Consider the following 25,485-nt stretch of genomic DNA (forward strand, 5'->3'; position numbering starts at 1 on the left):
CTACTAGTGCAGATGTGCATCAGCCCTATACAAGTGCTATTAGTGTGGATGTGCATCAGCCCTATACAATCGCTATTAGTGCGGACGTGCATCAGCCCTATACAATCGCTTTTAGTGCTGATGTGCATCAGCCCTATACAATCTCTTTTAGTGCGGATGTGCATCAGCCCTATACAATCGCTTTTAGTGTGGATGTGCATCAGCCCTATACAATCGCTTTTAGTGCTGATGTGCATCAGCCCTATACAATCGCTATTAGTGCTGATGTGCATCAGCCCTATACAATTGCTTTTAGTGTGGATGTGCATCAGCCCTATACAATCGCTATTAGTGTAGATGTGCATCAGCCCTATACAATCGCTTTTAGTGTGGATGTGTATCAGCCCTATACAATCGCTATTACTGCATCAGCCATATGCAATCGCTATTAGTGCATCAGCCCTATACAATCACTATTAGTGCATCAGCCCTATACAATCACTATTAGTGCATCAGCCCTATACAGTCACTATTAGTGCATCAGCCCTATACAATCGCTTTTAGTGCGGATGTGCATCAGCCCTATACAATCGCTTTTAGTGCTGATGTGCATCAGCCCTATACAATCGCTTTTAGTGCGGACGTGCATCAGCCCTATACAACCGCTTTTAGTGTGGATGATCATCAGCCCTATACAATCGCTTTTAGTGTGGATGTGCATCAGCCCTATACAATCACTATTACTGCATCAGCCCTATACAATCACTATTACTGCATCAGCCCTATACAATCACTATTAGTGCATCAGCCCTATACATTCACTATTAGTGCATCAGCCCTATACAATCGCTTTTAGTGCGGATGTGCATTAGCCCTATACAATCACTATTAGTGCAGTCATGCATCAGCCCTATACAGATTCTATTAGTGCGGTTGTGCATCAGCCCTATACAATCGCTATTAGTGCAGATGTGCATCAGCCCTATACAATCGCTATTAGTGCAGATGTGCATCAGCCCTATACAAGTGCTATTAGTGTGGATGTGCATCAGCCCTATACAATCGCTATTAGTGCGGACGTGCATCAGCCCTATAAAATCGCTTTTAGTGCGGACGTGCATCAGCCCTATACAATCGCTTTTAGTGCTGATGTGCATCAGCCCTATACAATCGCTTTTAGTGTGGATGTGCATCGACCCTATACAATTGCTATTAGTGCATCAGCCCTATACAATCTCTTTTAGTGCGGATGTGCATCAGCCCTATACAATCGCTTTTTGTGCGGATGTGCATCAGCCCTATACAATCTCTTTTAGTGCTGATGTGCATCAGCTCTATACAATCGCTTTTAGTTTGGATGATCATCAGCCCTATACAATCGGTTTTAGTGCTGATGTGCATCAGCCCTATACAATCGCTTTTAGTGCGGACGTGCATCAGCCCTATACAATAGCTTTTAGTGTGGATGATCATCAGCCCTATACAATCGCTTTTAGTGTGGATGTGCATCAGCCCTATACAATCACTATTACTGCATCAGCCCTATACAATCACTATTACTGCATCAGCCCTATACTATCACTATTAGTGCATCAGCCCTATACAGTCACTATTAGTGCATCAGCCCTATACAATCGCTTTTAGTGCGGATGTGCATCATCCCTATACAATCACTATTAGTGCAGTCATGCATCAGCCCTATACAGATGCTATTAGTGCGGACGTGCATCAGCCCTATACAGATGCTATTAGTGCGGTTGTGCATCAGCCCTATACAATCGCTATTAGTGCAGATGTGCATCAGCCCTATACAATCGCTATTAGTGCAGATGTGCATCAGCCCTATACAAGTGCTATTAGTGTGGATGTGCATCAGCCCTATACAATCGCTATTAGTGCGGACGTGCATCAGCCCTATACAGTCACTATTAGTGCATCAGCCCTATACAATCGCTTTTAGTGCGGATGTGCATCAGCCCTATACAATCTCTTTTAGTGCTGATGTGCATCAGCTCTATACAATCGCTTTTAGTGCGGACGTGCATCAGCCCTATACAATCGCTTTTAGTGCTGATGTGCATCAGCCCTATACAATCGCTTTTAGTGCGGACGTGCATCAGCCCTATACAATCGCTTTTAGTGTGGATGATCATCAGCCCTATACAATCGCTTTTAGTGTGGATGTGCATCAGCCCTATACAATCACTATTACTGCATCAGCCCTATACAATCACTATTACTGCATCAGCCCTATACAATCACTATTAGTGCATCAGCCCTATACATTCACTATTAGTGCATCAGCCCTATACAATCGCTTTTAGTGCGGATGTGCATTAGCCCTATACAATCACTATTAGTGCAGTCATGCATCAGCCCTATACAGATTCTATTAGTGCGGTTGTGCATCAGCCCTATACAATCGCTATTAGTGCAGATGTGCATCAGCCCTATACAATCGTTATTAGTGCAGATGTGCATCAGCCCTATACAAGTGCTATTAGTGTGGATGTGCATCAGCCCTATACAATCGCTATTAGTGCGGACGTGCATCAGCCCTATAAAATCGCTTTTAGTGCGGACGTGCATCAGCCCTATACAATCGCTTTTAGTGCTGATGTGCATCAGCCCTATACAATCGCTTTTAGTGTGGATGTGCATCGACCCTATACAATTGCTATTAGTGCATCAGCCCTATACAATCTCTTTTAGTGCGGATGTGCATCAGCCCTATACAAACGCTTTTAGTGCGGATGTGCATCAGCCCTACACAATCTCTTTTAGTGCTGATGTGCATCAGCCCTATACAATCGCTTTTAGTGTGGATGTGCATCAGCCCTATACAATCGCTTTTAGTGCTGATGTGCATCAGCCATATACAATCGCTTTTAGTGCGGACGTGCATCAGCCCTATACAATCGCTTTTAGTGTGGATGATCATCAGTCCTATGCAATCGCTTTTAGTGTGGATGTGCATCAGCCCTATACAATCACTATTACTGCATCAGCCCTATACAATCACTATTACTGCATCAGCCCTATACAATCACTATTAGTGCATCAGCCCTATACAATCACTATTAGTGCATCAGCCCTATACAGTCACTATTAGTGCATCAGCCCTATACAGTCACTATTAGTGCATCAGCCCTATACAATCGCTTTTAGTGCGGATGTGCTTCAGCCCTATACAATCGCTTTTAGTGCGGATGTGCATCAGCCCTATACAATCGCTTTTAGTGCTGATGTGCATCAGCCCTATACAATCACTTTTAGTGTGGATGTGCATCAGCCCTATACAATTGCTATTAGTGCATCAGCCCTATACAATCGCTTTTAGTGCGGATGTGCATCAGCCCTATACAATCGCTTTTAGTGCTGATCTGCATCAGCCCTATACAATCGCTTTTAGTGTGGATGATCATCAGCCCTATACAATCGCTTTTAGTGTGGATGTGCATCAACCCTATACAATCGCTTTTAGTGTGGATGTGTATCAGCCCTATACAATCGCTATTACTGCATCAGCCCTACACAATCACTATTAGTGCATCAGCCCTATACAATCACTATTACTGCATCAGCCCTATACAATCACTATTACTGCATCAGCCCTATACAATCACTATTAGTGCATCAGTCCTATACAGTCACTATTAGTGCATCAGCCCTATACAATCGCTTTTAGTGCGGATGTGCATCAGCCCTATACAATCGCTTTTAGTGCGGATGTGCAGCAGCCCTATACAATCGCTTTTAGTGTGGATGTGCATCAGCCCTATACAATCGCTTTTAGTGCTGATGTGCATCAGCCCTATACAATCGCTTTTAGTGTGGATGTGCATCAGCCCTATACAATTGCTATTAGTGCATCAGCCCTATACAATCGCTTTTAGTATGGATGTGCATCAGCCCTATACAATCACTATTAGTGCAGTCATGCATCAGCCCTATACAGATGCTATTAGTGCGGTTGTGCATCAGCCCTATACAATCGCTATTAGTGCAGATGTGCATCAGCCCTATACAAACGCTATTAGTGCAGATGTGCCTCAGCCCTATACAATCGCTTTTAGTGCGGATGTGCATCAGCCCTATACAATCGCTTTTAGTGCGGATGTGCATCAGCCCTATACAATCGCTTTTAGTGTGGATGTGCATCAGCCCTATACTATCGCTTTTAGTGTGGATGTGCATCAGCCCTATACAATTGCTATTAGTGCGGATGTGCATCAGCCCTATACAATCGCTTTTAGTGCTGATGTGCATCAGCCCTATACAATCGCTTTTAGTGCGGATGTGCATCAGCCCTATACAATCGCTTTTAGTGTAGATGTGCATCAGCCCTATACAATCGCTTTTAGTGTGGATGTGTATCAGCCCTATACAATCGCTATTACTGCATCAGCCCTACACAATCACTATTAGTGCATCAGCCCTATACAATCACTGTTAGTGCATCAGCCCTATACAGTCACTATTACTGCATCAGCCCTATACAATCACTATTAGTGCATCAGCCCTATACAATCACTATTACTGCATCAGCCCTATACAATCATTATTACTGCATCAGCCCTATACAATCACTATTACTGCATCAGCCCTATACAATCACTATTAGTGCATCAGCCCTATACAGTCACTATTAGTGCATCAGCCCTATACAATCGCTTTTAGTGCGGATGTGCATCAGCCCTATACAATCTCTTTTAGTGCTGATGTGCATCAGCTCTATACAATCGCTTTTAGTGTGGATGTGCATCAGCCCTATACAATCGCTTTTAGTGCTGATGTGCATCAGCCCTATACAATCGCTTTTAGTGCGGACGTGCATCAGCCCTATACAATAGCTTTTAGTGTGGATGATCATCAGCCCTATACAATCGCTTTTAGTGTGGATGTGCATCAGCCCTATACAATCACTATTACTGCATCAGCCCTATACAATCACTATTACTGCATCAGCCCTATACAATCACTATTAGTGCATCAGCCCTATACAGTCACTATTAGTGCATCAGCCCTATACAATCGCTTTTAGTGCGGATGTGCATCATCCCTATACAATCACTATTAGTGCAGTCATGCATCAGCCCTATACAGATGCTATTAGTGCGGACGTGCATCAGCCCTATACAGATGCTATTAGTGCGGTTGTGCATCAGCCCTATACAATCGCTATTAGTGCAGATGTGCATCAGCCCTATACAATCGCTATTAGTGCAGATGTGCATCAGCCCTATACAAGTGCTATTAGTGTGGATGTGCATCAGCCCTATACAATCGCTATTAGTGCAGATGTGCATCAGCCCTATACAATCGCTTTTAGTGCTGATGTGCATCAGCCCTATACAATCGCTTTTAGTGCGGACGTGCATCAGCCCTATACAATAGCTTTTAGTGTGGATGATCATCAGCCCTATACAATCGCTTTTAGTGTGGATGTGCATCAGCCCTATACAATCACTATTACTGCATCAGCCCTATACAATCACTATTACTGCATCAGCCCTATACAATCACTATTACTGCATCAGCCCTATACAATCACTATTACTGCATCAGCCCTATACAATCACTATTACTGCATCAGCCCTATACAATCACTATTAGTGCATCAGCCCTATACAGTCACTATTAGTGCATCAGCCCTATACAATCGCTTTTAGTGCGGATGTGCATCATCCCTATACAATCACTATTAGTGCAGTCATGCATCAGCCCTATACAGATGCGATTAGTGCGGACGTGCATCAGCCCTATACAGATGCTATTAGTGCGGTTGTGCATCAGCCCTATACAATCGCTATTAGTGCAGATGTGCATCAGCCCTATACAATCGCTATTAGTGCAGATGTGCATCAGCCCTATACAAGTGCTATTAGTGTGGATGTGCATCAGCCCTATACAATCGCTATTAGTGCAGATGTGCATCAGCCCTATACAATCGCTATTAGTGCAGATGTGCATCAGCCCTATACAAGTGCTATTAGTGTGGATGTGCATCAGCCCTATACAATCGCTATTAGTGCGGACGTGCATCAGCCCTATACAATCGTTTTTAGTGTGGATGTGCATCAGCCCTATACAATCGCTTTTAGTGCTGATGTGCATCAGCCCTATACAATCGCTATTAGTGCTGATGTGCATCAGCCCTATACAATTGCTTTTAGTGTGGATGTGCATCAGCCCTATACAATCACTATTACTGCATCAGCCCTATACAATCACTATTACTGCATCAGCCCTATACAATCACTATTAGTGCATCAGCCCTATACAATCACTATTAGTGCATCAGCCCTATACAGTCACTATTAGTGCATCAGCCCTATACAATCGCTTTTAGTGCGGATGTGCTTCAGCCCTATACAATCGCTTTTAGTGCGGATGTGCTTCAGCCCTATACAATCGCTTTTAGTGCGGATGTGCATCAGCCCTATACAATCTCCTTTAGTGCGGATGTGCATCAGCCCTATACAATCGCTTTTAGTGCTGATGTGCATCAGCCCTATACAATCGCTTTTAGTGCGGATGTGCATCAGCCCTATTCAATCGCTTTTAGTGTTAATGTGCATCAGCTCTATACAATCGCTTTTAGTGTGGATGTGTATCAGCCCTATACAATCGCTATTACTGCATCAGCCCTATACAATCACTATTACTGCATCAGCCCTATACAATCACTATTAGTGCATCAGCCCTATACAATCGCTTTTAGTGCGGATGTGCATCAGCCCTATACAATCGCTTTTAGTGCGGATGTGCATCAGCCCTATACAATCGCTTTTAGTGCGGATGTGCATCAGCCCTATACAATCGCTTTTAGTGCGGATGTGCATCAGCCCTATACAATCGCTTTTAGTGCGGATGTGCATCAGCCCTATACAATCGCTTTTAGTGCGGATGTGCATCAGCCCTATACAATCGCTTTTAGTGCGGATGTGCATCGCCCTATACAATCGCTTTTAGTGCGGATGTGCATCAGCCCTATACAATCGCTTTTAGTGCGGATGTGCATCAGCCCTATACAATCGCTTTTAGTGCGGATGTGCATCAGCCCTATACAATCGCTTTTAGTTTGGATGTGCATCAGCCCTATACAATTGCTATTAGTGCATCAGCCCTATACAATCTTTTAGTGCGGATGTGCATCAGCCCTATACAATCGCTTTTAGTGCGGATGTGCATCAGCCCTATACAATCGCTTTTAGTGCTGATGTGCATCAGCCCTATACAATCGCTTTTAGTGCGGACGTGCATCAGCCCTATACAAGCGCTTTTAGTGTGGATGTGCATCTGCCCTATACAATCGCTATTAGTGCGGACATGCATAAGCCCTATTACAATCGCTTTTAGTGCATCAGCCCTATACAATCGCTTTTAGTGCTGATGTGCATCAGCCCTATACAATCGCTTTAGTGCGGGACGTGCATCAGCCCTATACAATAGCTTTTAGTGTGATGATCATCAGCCCTATACAATCGCTTTTAGTGTGGATGTGGCATCAGCCCTATACAATCACTATTACTGCATCAGCCCTATACAATCACTATTACTGCATCAGCCCTATACAATCACTATTAGTGCATCAGCCCTATACAGTCACTATTAGTGCATCAGCCCTATACAATCGCTTTTAGTGCGGATGTGCATCATCCCTATACAATCACTATTAGTGCAGTCATGCATCAGCCCTATACAGATGCTATTAGTGCGGACGTGCATCAGCCCTATACAGATGCTATTAGTGCGGTTGTGCATCAGCCCTATACAATCGCTATTAGTGCAGATGTGCATCAGCCCTATACAATCGCTATTAGTGCAGATGTGCATCAGCCCTATACAAGTGCTATTAGTGTGGATGTGCATCAGCCCTATACAATCGCTATTAGTGCTGATGTGCATCAGCCCTATACAATCTCTTTTAGTGCGGATGTGCATCAGCCCTATACAATTGCTTTTAGTGTGGATGTGCATCAGCCCTATACAATCGCTTTTAGTGCGGACGTGCATCAGCCCTATACAATCGCTTTTAGTGTGGATGATCATCAGTCCTATGCAATCGCTTTTAGTGTGGATGTGCATCAGCCCTATACAATCACTATTACTGCATCAGCCCTATACAATCACTATTACTGCATCAGCCCTATACAATCACTATTAGTGCATCAGCCCTATACAATCACTATTAGTGCATCAGCCCTATACAGTCACTATTAGTGCATCAGCCCTATACAGTCACTATTAGTGCATCAGCCCTATACAATCGCTTTTAGTGCGGATGTGCTTCAGCCCTATACAATCGCTTTTAGTGCGGATGTGCATCAGCCCTATACAATCGCTTTTAGTGCTGATGTGCATCAGCCCTATACAATCACTTTTAGTGTGGATGTGCATCAGCCCTATACAATTGCTATTAGTGCATCAGCCCTATACAATCGCTTTTAGTGCGGATGTGCATCAGCCCTATACAATCGCTTTTAGTGCTGATCTGCATCAGCCCTATACAATCGCTTTTAGTGTGGATGATCATCAGCCCTATACAATCGCTTTTAGTGTGGATGTGCATCAGCCCTATACAATCGCTTTTAGTGTGGATGTGTATCAGCCCTATACAATCGCTATTACTGCATCAGCCCTACACAATCACTATTAGTGCATCAGCCCTATACAATCACTATTACTGCATCAGCCCTATACAATCACTATTACTGCATCAGCCCTATACAATCACTATTAGTGCATCAGTCCTATACAGTCACTATTAGTGCATCAGCCCTATACAATCGCTTTTAGTGCGGATGTGCATCAGCCCTATACAATCGCTTTTAGTGCGGATGTGCAGCAGCCCTATACAATCGCTTTTAGTGTGGATGTGCATCAGCCCTATACAATCGCTTTTAGTGCTGATGTGCATCAGCCCTATACAATCGCTTTTAGTGTGGATGTGCATCAGCCCTATACAATTGCTATTAGTGCATCAGCCCTATACAATCGCTTTTAGTATGGATGTGCATCAGCCCTATACAATCACTATTAGTGCAGTCATGCATCAGCCCTATACAGATGCTATTAGTGCGGTTGTGCATCAGCCCTATACAATCGCTATTAGTGCAGATGTGCATCAGCCCTATACAAACGCTATTAGTGCAGATGTGCCTCAGCCCTATACAATCGCTTTTAGTGCGGATGTGCATCAGCCCTATACAATCGCTTTTAGTGCGGATGTGCATCAGCCCTATACAATCGCTTTTAGTGTGGATGTGCATCAGCCCTATACTATCGCTTTTAGTGTGGATGTGCATCAGCCCTATACAATTGCTATTAGTGCGGATGTGCATCAGCCCTATACAATCGCTTTTAGTGCTGATGTGCATCAGCCCTATACAATCGCTTTTAGTGCGGATGTGCATCAGCCCTATACAATCGCTTTTAGTGTAGATGTGCATCAGCCCTATACAATCGCTTTTAGTGTGGATGTGTATCAGCCCTATACAATCGCTATTACTGCATCAGCCCTACACAATCACTATTAGTGCATCAGCCCTATACAATCACTGTTAGTGCATCAGCCCTATACAGTCACTATTACTGCATCAGCCCTATACAATCACTATTAGTGCATCAGCCCTATACAATCACTATTACTGCATCAGCCCTATACAATCATTATTACTGCATCAGCCCTATACAATCACTATTACTGCATCAGCCCTATACAATCACTATTAGTGCATCAGCCCTATACAGTCACTATTAGTGCATCAGCCCTATACAATCGCTTTTAGTGCGGATGTGCATCAGCCCTATACAATCTCTTTTAGTGCTGATGTGCATCAGCTCTATACAATCGCTTTTAGTGTGGATGTGCATCAGCCCTATACAATCGCTTTTAGTGCTGATGTGCATCAGCCCTATACAATCGCTTTTAGTGCGGACGTGCATCAGCCCTATACAATAGCTTTTAGTGTGGATGATCATCAGCCCTATACAATCGCTTTTAGTGTGGATGTGCATCAGCCCTATACAATCACTATTACTGCATCAGCCCTATACAATCACTATTACTGCATCAGCCCTATACAATCACTATTAGTGCATCAGCCCTATACAGTCACTATTAGTGCATCAGCCCTATACAATCGCTTTTAGTGCGGATGTGCATCATCCCTATACAATCACTATTAGTGCAGTCATGCATCAGCCCTATACAGATGCTATTAGTGCGGACGTGCATCAGCCCTATACAGATGCTATTAGTGCGGTTGTGCATCAGCCCTATACAATCGCTATTAGTGCAGATGTGCATCAGCCCTATACAATCGCTATTAGTGCAGATGTGCATCAGCCCTATACAAGTGCTATTAGTGTGGATGTGCATCAGCCCTATACAATCGCTATTAGTGCAGATGTGCATCAGCCCTATACAATCGCTTTTAGTGCTGATGTGCATCAGCCCTATACAATCGCTTTTAGTGCGGACGTGCATCAGCCCTATACAATAGCTTTTAGTGTGGATGATCATCAGCCCTATACAATCGCTTTTAGTGTGGATGTGCATCAGCCCTATACAATCACTATTACTGCATCAGCCCTATACAATCACTATTACTGCATCAGCCCTATACAATCACTATTACTGCATCAGCCCTATACAATCACTATTACTGCATCAGCCCTATACAATCACTATTAGTGCATCAGCCCTATACAGTCACTATTAGTGCATCAGCCCTATACAATCGCTTTTAGTGCGGATGTGCATCATCCCTATACAATCACTATTAGTGCAGTCATGCATCAGCCCTATACAGATGCGATTAGTGCGGACGTGCATCAGCCCTATACAGATGCTATTAGTGCGGTTGTGCATCAGCCCTATACAATCGCTATTAGTGCAGATGTGCATCAGCCCTATACAATCGCTATTAGTGCAGATGTGCATCAGCCCTATACAAGTGCTATTAGTGTGGATGTGCATCAGCCCTATACAATCGCTATTAGTGCAGATGTGCATCAGCCCTATACAATCGCTATTAGTGCAGATGTGCATCAGCCCTATACAAGTGCTATTAGTGTGGATGTGCATCAGCCCTATACAATCGCTATTAGTGCGGACGTGCATCAGCCCTATACAATCGTTTTTAGTGTGGATGTGCATCAGCCCTATACAATCGCTTTTAGTGCTGATGTGCATCAGCCCTATACAATCGCTATTAGTGCTGATGTGCATCAGCCCTATACAATTGCTTTTAGTGTGGATGTGCATCAGCCCTATACAATCACTATTACTGCATCAGCCCTATACAATCACTATTACTGCATCAGCCCTATACAATCACTATTAGTGCATCAGCCCTATACAATCACTATTAGTGCATCAGCCCTATACAGTCACTATTAGTGCATCAGCCCTATACAATCGCTTTTAGTGCGGATGTGCTTCAGCCCTATACAATCGCTTTTAGTGCGGATGTGCTTCAGCCCTATACAATCGCTTTTAGTGCGGATGTGCATCAGCCCTATACAATCTCCTTTAGTGCGGATGTGCATCAGCCCTATACAATCGCTTTTAGTGCTGATGTGCATCAGCCCTATACAATCGCTTTTAGTGCGGATGTGCATCAGCCCTATTCAATCGCTTTTAGTGTTAATGTGCATCAGCTCTATACAATCGCTTTTAGTGTGGATGTGTATCAGCCCTATACAATCGCTATTACTGCATCAGCCCTATACAATCACTATTACTGCATCAGCCCTATACAATCACTATTAGTGCATCAGCCCTATACAATCGCTTTTAGTGCGGATGTGCATCAGCCCTATACAATCGCTTTTAGTGCGGATGTGCATCAGCCCTATACAATCGCTTTTAGTGCGGATGTGCATCAGCCCTATACAATCGCTTTTAGTGCGGATGTGCATCAGCCCTATACAATCGCTTTTAGTGCGGATGTGCATCAGCCCTATACAATCGCTTTTAGTGCGGATGTGCATCAGCCCTATACAATCGCTTTTAGTGCGGATGTGCATCAGCCCTATACAATCGCTTTTAGTGCGGATGTGCATCAGCCCTATACAATCGCTTTTAGTGTGGATGTGCATCAGCCCTATACAATCGCTTTTAGTGCGGATGTGCATCAGCCCTATACAATCGCTTTTAGTTTGGATGTGCATCAGCCCTATACAATTGCTATTAGTGCATCAGCCCTATACAATCTTTTAGTGCGGATGTGCATCAGCCCTATACAATCGCTTTTAGTGCGGATGTGCATCAGCCCTATACAATCGCTTTTAGTGCTGATGTGCATCAGCCCTATACAATCGCTTTTAGTGCGGACGTGCATCAGCCCTATACAAGCGCTTTTAGTGTGGATGTGCATCTGCCCTATACAATCGCTATTAGTGCGGACATGCATAAGCCCTATACAATCGCTTTTAGTGCATCAGCCCTATACAATCGCTTTTAGTGCTGATGTGCATCAGCCCTATACAATCGCTTTTAGTGCGGACGTGCATCAGCCCTATACAATAGCTTTTAGTGTGGATGATCATCAGCCCTATACAATCGCTTTTAGTGTGGATGTGCATCAGCCCTATACAATCACTATTACTGCATCAGCCCTATACAATCACTATTACTGCATCAGCCCTATACAATCACTATTAGTGCATCAGCCCTATACAGTCACTATTAGTGCATCAGCCCTATACAATCGCTTTTAGTGCGGATGTGCATCATCCCTATACAATCACTATTAGTGCAGTCATGCATCAGCCCTATACAGATGCTATTAGTGCGGACGTGCATCAGCCCTATACAGATGCTATTAGTGCGGTTGTGCATCAGCCCTATACAATCGCTATTAGTGCAGATGTGCATCAGCCCTATACAATCGCTATTAGTGCAGATGTGCATCAGCCCTATACAAGTGCTATTAGTGTGGATGTGCATCAGCCCTATACAATCGCTATTAGTGCGGACGTGCATCAGCCCTATACAATCGCTATTAGTGCTGATGTGCATCAGCCCTATACAATCTCTTTTAGTGCGGATGTGCATCAGCCCTATACAATTGCTTTTAGTGTGGATGTGCATCAGCCCTATACAATCACTATTACTGCATCAGCCCTATACAATCACTATTACTGCATCAGCCCTATACAATCACTATTACTGCATCAGCCCTATACAATCACTATTAGTGCATCAGCCCTATACAATCACTATTAGTGCATCAGCCCTATACAGTCACTATTAGTGCATCAGCCCTATACAATCGCTTTTAGTGCGGATGTGTATCAGCCCTATACAATCGCTTTTAGTGTAGATGTGCATCAGCCCTATACAATCGCTTTTAGTGTGGATGTGTATCAGCCCTATACAATCGCTATTACTGCATCAGCCCTACACAATCACTATTAGTGCATCAGCCCTATACAATCACTGTTAGTGCATCAGCCCTATACAGTCACTATTACTGCATCAGCCCTATACAATCACTATTACTGCATCAGCCCTATACAATCACTATTACTGCATCAGCCCTATACAATCACTATTACTGCATCAGCCCTATACAATCACTATTACTGCATCAGCCCTATACAATCACTATTACTGCATCAGCCCTATACAATCACTATTACTGCATCAGCCCTATACAATCACTATTAGTGCATCAGCCCTATACAGTCACTATTAGTGCATCAGCCCTATACAATCGCTTTTAGTGCGGATGTGCATCAGCCCTATACAATCTTTTAGTGCTGATGTGCATCAGCTCTATACAATCGCTTTTAGTGTGGATGTGCATCAGCCCTATACAATCGCTTTTGGTGCTGATGTGCATCAGCCCTATACAATCGCTTTTAGTGCGGACGTGCATCAGCCCTATACAATAGCTTTTAGTGTGGATGATCATCAGCCCTATACAATCGCTTTTAGTGTGGATGTGCATCAGCCCTATACAATCACTATTACTGCATCAGCCCTATACAATCACTATTAGTGCATCAGCCCTATACAGTCACTATTAGTGCATCAGCCCTATACAATCGCTTTTAGTGCGGATGTGCATCATCCCTATACAATCACTATTAGTGCAGTCATGCATCAGCCCTATACAGATGCTATTAGTGCGGACGTGCATCAGCCCTATACAGATGCTATTAGTGCGGTTGTGCATCAGCCCTATACAATCGCTATTAGTGCAGATGTGCATCAGCCCTATACAATCGCTATTAGTGCAGATGTGCATCAGCCCTATACAAGTGCTATTAGTGTGGATGTGCATCAGCCCTATACAATCGCTATTAGTGCGGACGTGCATCAGCCCTATACAATCGCTTTTAGTGCGGATGTGCATCAGCCCTATACAATCTCTTTTAGTGCGGATGTGCATCAGCCCTATACAATCGCTTTTAGTGTGGATGTGCATCAGCCCTATACAATCGCTTTTAGTGCTGATGTGCATCAGCCCTATACAATCTCTTTTAGTGCTGATGTGCATCAGCTCTATACAATCGCTTTTAGTGTGGATGTGCATCAGCCCTATACAATCGCTTTTAGTGCTGATGTGCATCAGCCCTATACAATCGCTTTTAGTGCGGACGTGCATCAGCCCTATACAAGTGCTATTAGTGTGGATGTGCATCAGCCCTATACAATCGCTATTAGTGCGGACGTGCATCAGCCCTATACAATCGCTTTTAGTGCTGATGTGCATCAGCCCTATACAATCTCTTTTAGTGCGGATGTGCATCAGCCCTATACAATCGCTTTTAGTGCGGATGTGCATCAGCCCTATACAATCGGTTTTAGGGCTGATGTGCATCAGCCCTATACAATCGCTATTAGTGCTGATGTGCATCAGCCCTATACAATTGCTTTTAGTGTGGATGTGCATCAGCCCTATACAATCACTATTACTGCATCAGCCCTATACAATCACTATTAGTGCATCAGCCCTATACAATCACTATTACTGCATCAGCCCTATACAGTCACTATTAGTGCATCAGCCCTATACAATCGCTTTTAGTGCGGATGTGCTTCAGCCCTATACAATCGCTTTTAGTGCGGATGTGCTTCAGCCCTATACAATCGCTTTTAGTGCGGATGTGCATCAGCCCTATACAATCGCTTTTAGTGCGGATGTGCATCAGCCCTATACAATCGCTTTTAGTGCGGATGTGCATCAGCCCTATACAATCGCTTTTAGTGCGGATGTGCATCAGCCCTATACAATCGCTTTTAGTGTGGATGTGTATCAGCCCTATACAATCGCTTTTAGTGCGGATGTGCATCAGCCCTATACATTCGCTTTTAGTTTGGATGTGCATCAGCCCTATACAATTGCTATTAGTGCATCAGCCCTATACAATCTTTTAGTGCGGATGTGCATCAGCCCTATACAATCGCTTTTAGTGCGGATGTGCATCAGCCCTATACAATCGCTTTTAGTGTGGATGTGCATCAGCCCTATACAATCGCTTTTAGTGTGGATGAGCATCAGCCCTATACAATCGCTTTTAGTGTGGATGTGCATCAGCCCTATACAATCGCTTTTAGTGCTGATGTGCATCAGCCCTATACAATCGCTTTTAGTGCGGACGTGCATCAGCCCTATACAAGCGCTTTTAGTGTGGATGTGCATCTGCCCTATACAATCGCTATTAGTGCGGACATGCATAAGCCCTATACAATCGCTTTTAGTGCATCAGCCCTATACAATCGCTTTTAGTGCGGATGTGCATCAGCCCTATACAATCGCTTTTAGTGCTGATGTGCATCAGCCCTATACAATCGCTTTTAGTGTGGATGTGCATCAGCCCTATACTATCGCTTTTAGTGTGGATGTGTATCAGCTCTATACAATCGCTATTAGTGCGGACGTGCATCGGCCCTATACAATCGCTTTTAGTGCATCAGCCCTATACAATCGCTTTTAGTGCGGATGTGCATCAGCCCTATACAATCGCTTTTAGTACGGATGTGCATCAGCCCTATACAATCGCTTTTAGTGCGGATGTGCATCAGCCCTATGCAATCGCTTTTAGTGCGGATGTGCATCAGCCCTATGCAATCGCTTTTAGTGTGGATGTGCATCAGCCCTATACAATCGCTTTTAGTGTGGATGTGCGTCTGCCTATACAATCGCTATTAGTGCGGACGTGCATCAGCCCTATACAATCGCTTTTAGTGTGGATGTGCATCAGCCCTATACAATCGCTATTAGTGCGGACGTGCATCAGCCCTATACAATCGCTTTTAGTGTGGATGTGCATCAGCCCTATACAATCGCTATTAGTGCATCAGCCCTATACAATCGCTTTTAGTGTGGATGTGCATCAGCCCTTTACAATCGCTTTTAGTGTGGATGTGCATCAGCCCTATACAATAGCTTTTAGTGCTGATGTGCATCAGCCCTATACAATCGCTTTTAGTGCGGACGTGCATAAGCCCTATACAATCGCTTTTAGTGTGGATGATCATCAGCCCTATACAATCGCTTTTAGTGCGGATGAGCATCAGCCCTATACAATCGCTTTTAGTGCTGATGTGCATCAGCCCTATAGAATAGCTTTTAGTGCGGACGTGCATCAGCCCTATATAATCGCTATTAGTGCGGTTGTGCATCAGCCCTATACAATCGCTTTTAGTGTGGATGTGCATCAGCCCTATACAAGCGCTATTAGTGTGGATGTGCATCAGCCCTATACAAGCGCTTTTAGTGCGGTCGTGCATCAGCCCTATACAATCGCTTTTAGTGCGGATGTGCATCAGCCCTATACAATCGCTTTTAGTGTAGATGTGCATCAGCCCTATACAATCGCTTTTAGTGCGGATGTGCATAAAAAAGATGCTCCTAAAGCACTTTTTTTTATTTTTTTTTTCCTTCTATGGCAGATAAAATGCTTGTTCCCTCAATACATGGATAGCCACTCTGCAAATCCCTACTTTAGCTCCCCACAACCTTCAGAATACGATTCACTGCACATCCTCATCAACAACTCCCCCCTCATATATCTTACCTCGTCACAAGATACATTCCTACTTAAATGTGTCTGACTCATCGCTCCCATTCCGATTATCTATTTTTTCCATCCTCATATGATTCCCCCATCTGGCCAGACTTTCCACCCAGCTCTCAGTCCAGTACCCCCTCAATTCCAACTGCTTTATCATAGCTTATCACACTCCAACCCGATACTATTAAACCTGTGGCCTACCAGCTACAAGCCTGTTACCATGGTCTCTGCATTATCTTCTTTAGACTGTGAGCTCTCTTGAGTAGGGTTCTTCCTACTCATGTCTGCACCTGCTCCGTCTTCCTTGTATGTCCTCGATCTGTGGGTATGATTTATTGCACCAAATGTCCAGTTCTGCAGAGTTTTGTGATGAATTCATATAAAATCCAAATAACTCCCAACTTTAAAAAATAAAACACCAGTAGCATTATATGCTGTATAAATCTCTTAAAATGTAAATCTTTGGGAGTAAAAAAAAAATAAAAATCTGTTTTTGGAGCATTTGGCGTTATCTATGTACAGAAGGAAGGTGAAAGTTTAGTTGAAAACAAACATGTTGGTGTGTATTTGTCTGATTATAATGACTGTGTTTTTATGCATTTTTGTTTTTCTGCAGTCTAGTTGCAGTGGAACATATGATTGGGCTTGTTTGCTTCACCATTAATTTATAGCTTTAATATCCAAATCCTAGTCTTTAAATTATTCAGTTAATACTCATTCGACACCCACCCGTTTATAATCCTCATAATAACAGTGTATTTGTATTTGCATGTCTGGAAATAGATGTGTTCTCGTACACCTAGCCTTATTACGTCTGGTGTGAGTGAGCCGCCAGGGCCCATGCGACTGCTATTGCCGAACATCTTTTTTGCTTTAAAATGTATCTAAGACGCACCACTAGAATTCTGATTAATTTGATATGCAACACTGTGTGCGACTGAGTCTGTATTACATAGCACTATGGAACTTGCCATGCAAAAAAGCTGTGACTGCACCATAGCACTTTGTCTACAGATTCATACTCAGCCACACACAGAGATACACGTGTCTCATTTCAAAGTAACTAGTGCAGTCTGGTGGTGCGTTTTGGTCACGTCACATTGTGACCAAGACGTATTTTTGGGCAAAAAAGACGCTCCGTGCTAGCACAGTCGCATGTTCTCTAGCTGACTGCGAGAGGCTATTTGGCGTGACTAAAGCAATAGTGTATAAAGACACATCTGTAAAGTGCAGATTATGTAGTGCAGCTGCCTGTTCCCAGCCTTCATATCACAGGTCAGCAGACCAGTTAAATTATGCTGCTCTGCTACCACCTGATATATAAGTGTCTTTCTGTGATCCTTAGTAATTTTATAATTAGAGGACCCATATTCAGAGGTACAGGTGTAATAACACAATGGGTTCTAGAGCTTGATATGTAAAGGTTAAGTGCTTTAGCAGTCATTGAAGCAGTTGGTCTTTGAGGTGGCATTATAACTGTTCAATTCAGTTGCTTTGTGCATACAGCTATTGTCCTATTTGAATTTTAAATAGCAATCACACCAGACCTGCATGCAGGGAGATATTACTGCCAGACTTCAGTATGCCCCAACACGTGTTTCACTAAACTCGATATAAAGAAAATTGTTCAAGTTGATTTATATTGAAAATATTTTGACAGCATTTTTGTGCCCGTTGATTCAATTTACACACGGTGTTTCCTAACAGCTGCTGCCGCTGTCGCCTACTTATCACGCTTTTTTTTTTTAGGGAATATGCAGTCTATGGGAAGAAAACATTAGTGACGGGTCTCCTATGTGGATCGACCACTGGGGACTCTATTCTGCCAAGTCACACTACCATGCTGGCGTGTGCAGGGCCATTTGTTGTCTTGAAGTTGACTGTGCTGCTCTAGGTTGGGCCACATTCTCAGTAACAAGGGGTCTCTATTAAGATGCAATTTTTAGCGGAGAGGTTTTTTTTTTTTGTTTTTTTTTATTTAGTGGAGCCATTGAGTATTTCACTTTTCCATGATCAGTGGAGTGTCATATTAGGCTTGCTAATTTGCCTACGCCCAAACGTTATGAACTCATGGGATGGAGGAATATATGACCCATCTGGCTTAAGTAAATTTGGGTGCACTCGTTTGAATGCAGGAATTCTTCCAAATTTTGTGATCACTAGACAATATCAACCTGCACTGCAGAAATGCAAAAAAAAAAGCACTTTCTTGGCTTTTTTGGTAGATTGCTTATTTTGCCTCACATAGCAAAAGCGATTTATTTTCTGGAAAAAAATTAGACCTATTTTGTGTGGATAATACATAATTATTGATATTGAAATGTGGACATTGCAACAAAGTGCCAAAATATGCTCATCAGTGAAGGGGTTAATACAGAGAAATCTAGAAAAAGGTTTGGTTAACCAGGAATCTTTGAAATTTAATGAGAGAGAGAGTCTGACTCTGTTGTTACTGCACCAGATCTTCTTTTACGTACTATAAATTCTAAAGGCTCAAACATTGCTTAAATGAATTGCAGTATTTAAGTTCAGGAGCATAGCATACAGTGTCACTGTTAATGGTTTCTGTTGTTTTATTTTTCCTTAGGTGTATGTGAAGTGTCATTTTGATTACAATCCATACAGTGATAATTTAATTCCTTGCAAAGAGGCTGGATTAAAGTTTTCCAAAGGAGAAATTCTGCATATAGTTAATAGGGAAGACTCAAATTGGTGGCAGGTGGGTATACACAATAATATATACAATTGGTACAAAAGAACTTTGTCAACAGTGGCTGAAATATTAAATATTATAACAGGTTAAAATCAATTTGTTCTTGGAGAGAGAAATTGTTGTAGCTTAATAAGTATGCAAACATTATATACAGGTTGAGTCTCCCATATCCAAATATTCCTAAATACAGATTTTTTTTTTTGGCTTGACTGAGATAATGAAACCTTTGATTTTTGATGGTTTAATGTACACAAACTTTGTCTAAGGCACAAATTATCAAAAATATTGGATAAAATTACCATCAGGCTTTGTGCATATGAAACATAATGAATTTAATGTATGTACACAAACTTAGTTTGAGCCACAAAATTATTGAAGATATTGTATAAAATTACCTGCAGGCTGTGTGTATAAGGTGTATATAACACATAAATGCATTCTGTGTGTATATTTGAGTCCCATTCCCAAGATATTTCATTATGATATGCAAATATTCTAAAAAACTGAATATTCCGTTATCCAAAATACCCCTGGTCCCAAGCATTTTGGATATGGGAGACTCAACCTGTAATGCATTTAGTGATTGGACTACTGTGGCTGTAAAACATTTTTTTCTCATAATGAAATTTGGTTGCATACTCTTAAGTTTCAAGTTCCAGCCCTTGATATTCTAGTTTTGTTTTACACAGCACAAAATGTGGAATGATGGCTTTGCCGCAACCTTTTTTTCTTTTTCAAAATAAAATTTATCAATATAAATTTTTGTTTTTTCATTCAGTACTGTATTAAAATGCAGTTTGATGTATGTAACTTTTTTTTTCTGCTTGAATGTAAGAAAGTAGCATAATTGTCACTGCTACACCTGCAGGTCACGCTCTATTGCTACCTATGAGATGGTAGTAAATGTCTTATACGGTCATCGGCCTGGAAGTGTAACCAGGTGTATAAAAGGGGTTATGATTCTCTGCATATTTAGAGTGCACACTTTTCCAGTTTCCTTTCATGTTCTTCAGCAAAATAGGCCTAGTTTTTCTTCTTCATGATCAATAAAACAATTTCAGCGCCTTGTTGAAAATGTTATCGTATCTCTTTCTGTGCCAGCGGTGTCTTTGTGATCAGCAGTTTCCTTACCAGAGCCTCTTGTGAGTGCTGTCTGTTTGTTGTCTTATCATCTTTCTTCATGTTCTTTGTCGCAGCCTTGTTTTTGACATAAGCCAAGTTCTGTTTTGCAACTATGTAAGACCTGAAAAGAAAAATGGTTAATACAGGTTGTCTCCCATATCCAAAATGCTTGGGAACAGGGGTATTTTGGATATCTGAATATTCCATATTTTGGAATATTTGCACTCGCCAGGGACAAGACGTGAAGACGTATTAATTCCTTACTGCATAATAACAATGTCACAAGTCGACATTTCGGTTACCAAATGTAACCTTCATCAGGACAGAATACCAAAGCCACCAAGATAGACCTATGCTACATAGTGTACTGAGTCTCCCTATATACCCCTCATACTTAATTACTAACCCCGCCCTCAGCCACTTGGACTAGTGGGCCAAATCAAATTAATATAAGATTGTGTTATAAACAAGTGAAGTCTGATATAGTTACCTCATAGGGACATCCCAGGGCTGGCCAGAGCTTAAAATCATCCATACAGTGCCAAAATCACACTCTGTTACGGTCTAATCGCGGTAAACGCTGCGGCACTTCCAGTTTGCATTCCACCGCAACCGGAAGTCACCGGCGGATGCTCTCCACGCAGTGGAAGTGAGGTATTCACCTAATCAAAACCCAGAATCAGATGCAGGCAGGCTACCCACAAATGCAAAACATGTAGTGGGCCCAGTGGAACGCATACAGCAAACACTGTATGCACTCCAAACTAGAACTAGCCCTCATAATATATAAACACAATTTCAGATAATGCACAAAGCATCTAGGGTTTAAGGGAGGCTCATAAGAGTTACCAAATAGCAGAAAGTATAGAAAAAACAGAAAATATAGACACAATATTAATAAAATCCCCGATATTCCCCTGAGTCAAGAAATAATATGGTAAGTATATAAACAATATCTAAAGACCCAAAATAAATAAATAAAGCTAATCACATATCAAATTAACGAAGTTATACTTAATCAAATAAATAGGAAAAAACCCCATCAAGGGTCAAAAAAGCGCCCAAAAAAAAAAATTCCCATAAAGCAACATGAAAGGTAACAAGCTTCAGAAATGTTTTTACATTTTTATATGTCTAAATGCTTTTTGCATTTCTTTATACTCTATTCTGTGTTTGGTGGATTGTCTCTGGGTACAGGACTTTGTGTTTTGTTAAGTTTTCATATTTATTTATAATTTTTTTTGGTGGTCTCAAGATTCCATTTTGTGAATTTACTTGGTCCTGTTACTATCTCTGGGATTGTATATCTACTATGGCTACAGGTTTTCTGAGTGATGCTCTACTAAGTGAAGCTGAGAATACCCAGATCAATCTAATGGACGATGATGCCAGAAGGGTATTATTCGAACAAATTGAATTTAACACCTTACCCAGTCAAACTTCATCTGATCTGTACAATAAACTGAGTAGACTGAGAAAGAGCGAAGTGGATTTGGTATTACATGGGCAATTCCTCTCCGAATATTTTAGAACAAAACGTATTCCTAGAGGTTTCTGTATTAATATACCTGACCATAGCGAGGAGGAATACGAGTCTTTGTAGCCGGTGGTGTGGCATTTTAAGTAAATGCTCCTTTGACCTCCTACTTATCATCGAGGAGGTGGGTTTGAGCTCAACAAAACAAGAGAGGAACTTGCATTGTTTAATAAAGAATTCACCCCTACTCTAACAGCTGACAAGAATGAACCCTGGTTAGATCAGCTTCAAAATCAGATTGATAAATACAGATCAGAAATTGTATCGTTTAAGAGGAAGAAACTAGAAGAAGTTGATCAGGGCTATAAAAACCATTCTGTTTACCGCTGGTTAGCAGGTGATGGTAGCTCGAGGTGCACTACAGGTGGGGTGCTCTTTAGGAGACAACAGCGGGCACCTTTTATGACACCTTTTCTTCTCAGTCTTCCTCAGAATCTGAAAATACAGATGCACGCCCACCTACGTGGGCTTTTTTGGGTGTGAGTACAAGGGCTCGCGAGGGCACCCCTATAGAAAGTCCAGGAGACCACACCTGAGGCGGGACGGTAGGACGAGGGCGAATGAGGAGGTGCGAGGAATTAATTTTCAACCTGTCTAAACATAAACTGAGGCAGGGCGTTCCTTACTATCACGTGGTCAAAGCTTTGTTCCCACATGCAAATTTGATTTGTTTGATTGGTCAATTGACCATTATAAGATGGGAAGGAAGCTTAGACTCCGTGAATTTTTTAAGGATAATCCCTGTAGAGAAAACCAGTGAAATCTTTAAAAGTCCAGGGAAGTTTGACCCACCATCAACCAACCCTAGTTTGAAAACCTTTCTATGGATGGACGATGAAGAGGTTAACTGTGACAATGAATTTGAGATGCATAGATTTGATAATATTAGTCTAGATGAAAGAGCACTCACAACATTGCGCAAGAATAATTCAACAGTCATTCAAATGGCTTACAAGGGGGTTGTGGTGGTTCTCCAGGATATTGTAGCCTATGATCTTGAGATACGAAGACAGCTTAGCAATCAGTTGACCTACAAGAAAGTGTCCTGTAATCCATTGTTGAATATAAAAAAAGAAGGTTGACAATCTGCTTAATTTAGCTTTGATGAATGGTTGAATTGATGAGGTTTTATATCAATTTTTGTCGGTAGACCATCCTGTCGGCCCAATTCTGTATACCCTCCCAAAGATCAAAAAAACCTTGGTGGATCCCCCCGGAGGTCCAATAATTTCCCCCTGAGGAAAATACAAATTGCTGGGTGCCAGAGGACTTTCTGCTTGACTACAATAGCCTACTGGTAACGTTGTGCTGCTATATTTCCAATTCATTTTGGGATATTGTGGAGAGAGTCCTACTCCAACCTTGATCTTGGTGGACTTTTAACTACTCTATATACTGTTTTTATTTCCTTGTTATTTTATATATGCATATTTTTAATATTTGTGTCTTTATATTAGAAATCTCAATATTGCACAAGGGTGCATTTTTTTAGTCTATAATAAATTACTTGTTGATTTAATTAAGAAACCTGTCCTTCATTATGTTTACTCACTACTTCCAGTAGCGCTGGTTCTATATTATGTGTGTTTTTTCCCTTTGTTTTTGGGGCTAACTACCCCATTTACCAGCAGCTCTCGTGGTAGCGCGTCAACCTGTGTATTTATTTAGTATTTCCCCCTGATGGGCCAGTCCTGCAACCACTAACTCAGTTGGTTGATTTCTACCTACTGTATTGTGTTAAACTCATTAAGAGCTATATCAAGGATACAGGTGACTTTTTGGAAGGTATTAAAACACGGTGGTTTCTGATGATTGCTTACTGGCGACAATAGATGTATGTTCTCTGTACACCATGCTACCCCATTCTGAGGTGATTGAGGCTGTATGTAAAACCTTGATTCAGGGACAATATTATGGTCCACCTGCAGAATTTTTGATTTCTTTACTCCAAATGGTACTTGAAAATAACCACTTTCTTTATGCTGATGAATTTTTTATGCAACGGTCAGGGACTGCTATGGGGTCCAATTTGGCCCTCGCCTACGCGAACATTTTTATGGGTCGCTACAAGAATGATCATATTTTGCCTCACTTTGGAGATGAAATTGTCTATTTCAAATGCTTTATTGATGAAATTTTTATTACCTGGCGAGGTGATGAGGATTCTTTTCTCTTGACGGTTGAGACCCTGAATGGCTTGAATAGCCCAATACAATTCAAGGCATCGGTCGATGAAGTTCAGATGAATTTTCTTGATATTTTGTTCTTTATAAAAGTCAATAGGTTGGCACACACATTGTTTCGCAAACCAACGGACCGATACCTACAAGCCACCTTCCTGACACCTTAAAGAATAAACTACCAATTTCCAAGTTCTGCATGTTTTGTGAAATAACTCGGAATTGGATCTTGGTGAAATTCGACTGGAAAAAAACCAGACAAAGATTTCTGGCAAGAGGTTTTAAATGTAGTGTTGTTAACTGCTTCACCAGGGCAAGAAGGATATTCCGTGGAGACGTTGTGACCTCTGGCTGATCACGGAACTCTGACAGTGTCACATTTAATACCAAGGATCATCTTAAATTGCGTGCAGTACAACACTCGATTAAGAGACATTGGCCACTGGTTGGCACTGATCCTAACATGGCTAATGTGGGGACCACTCCACCCTTACTCAGTGTCCATCGCGGTCCCAATTTGAAGGATTTACTCTCTAGAACTAGTGTGAAATTTGAAATAACAAATCGGACTAATTGGCTAACAACCAACAAGGGGTGCTTTCGTTGTTTGGGGTGCACAACATGCAGGGAACTTGTAGTGGAACTTTCCTTTCACATCCTCATAGTGGGAGGCGGAACTCTCTACAGTACCATTTGACTTGTCAATTGGATTCCATCATATATTTTTTACAATGCCTTTGTGGCTTGATATATGTTGGTAAAACCATGAGAACTTTTCATGAGAGAATGATACCACATTCGACAGACTGGCTTACGAGAAGGGAAGTACCGATAAACCAGTGGCAGCACACTTTTTGCGCATGAAACATCAGATGACTTTAAAATACATGATGATTGGCAGGGTACCGCCACTG

General features: G+C 42.1%; 1 protein-coding gene across 3 annotated transcripts in view; it reads left to right on the forward strand.

Moving 5' to 3' along the window:
* The window catches only part of PALS2 (protein associated with LIN7 2, MAGUK p55 family member), a 224,062-nt gene that overhangs the window by 143,221 nt on the left and 55,356 nt on the right, over window positions 1-25,485 (forward strand). For all 3 annotated transcript variants that reach the window (XM_088457818.1, XM_088457819.1, XM_088457817.1), the window contains exon 6: window positions 19,607-19,738. In XM_088457818.1, the coding sequence (XP_088313944.1) occupies window positions 19,607-19,738 (132 nt within the window). The remainder of the gene's footprint in view (window positions 1-19,606; window positions 19,739-25,485) is intronic.

Source organism: Taudactylus pleione, unplaced genomic scaffold (genome assembly GCF_031769625.1).
Source record: "Taudactylus pleione unplaced genomic scaffold, aTauple2 ptg000788l, whole genome shotgun sequence".
Lineage (NCBI taxonomy): Eukaryota > Metazoa > Chordata > Amphibia > Anura > Myobatrachidae > Taudactylus > Taudactylus pleione.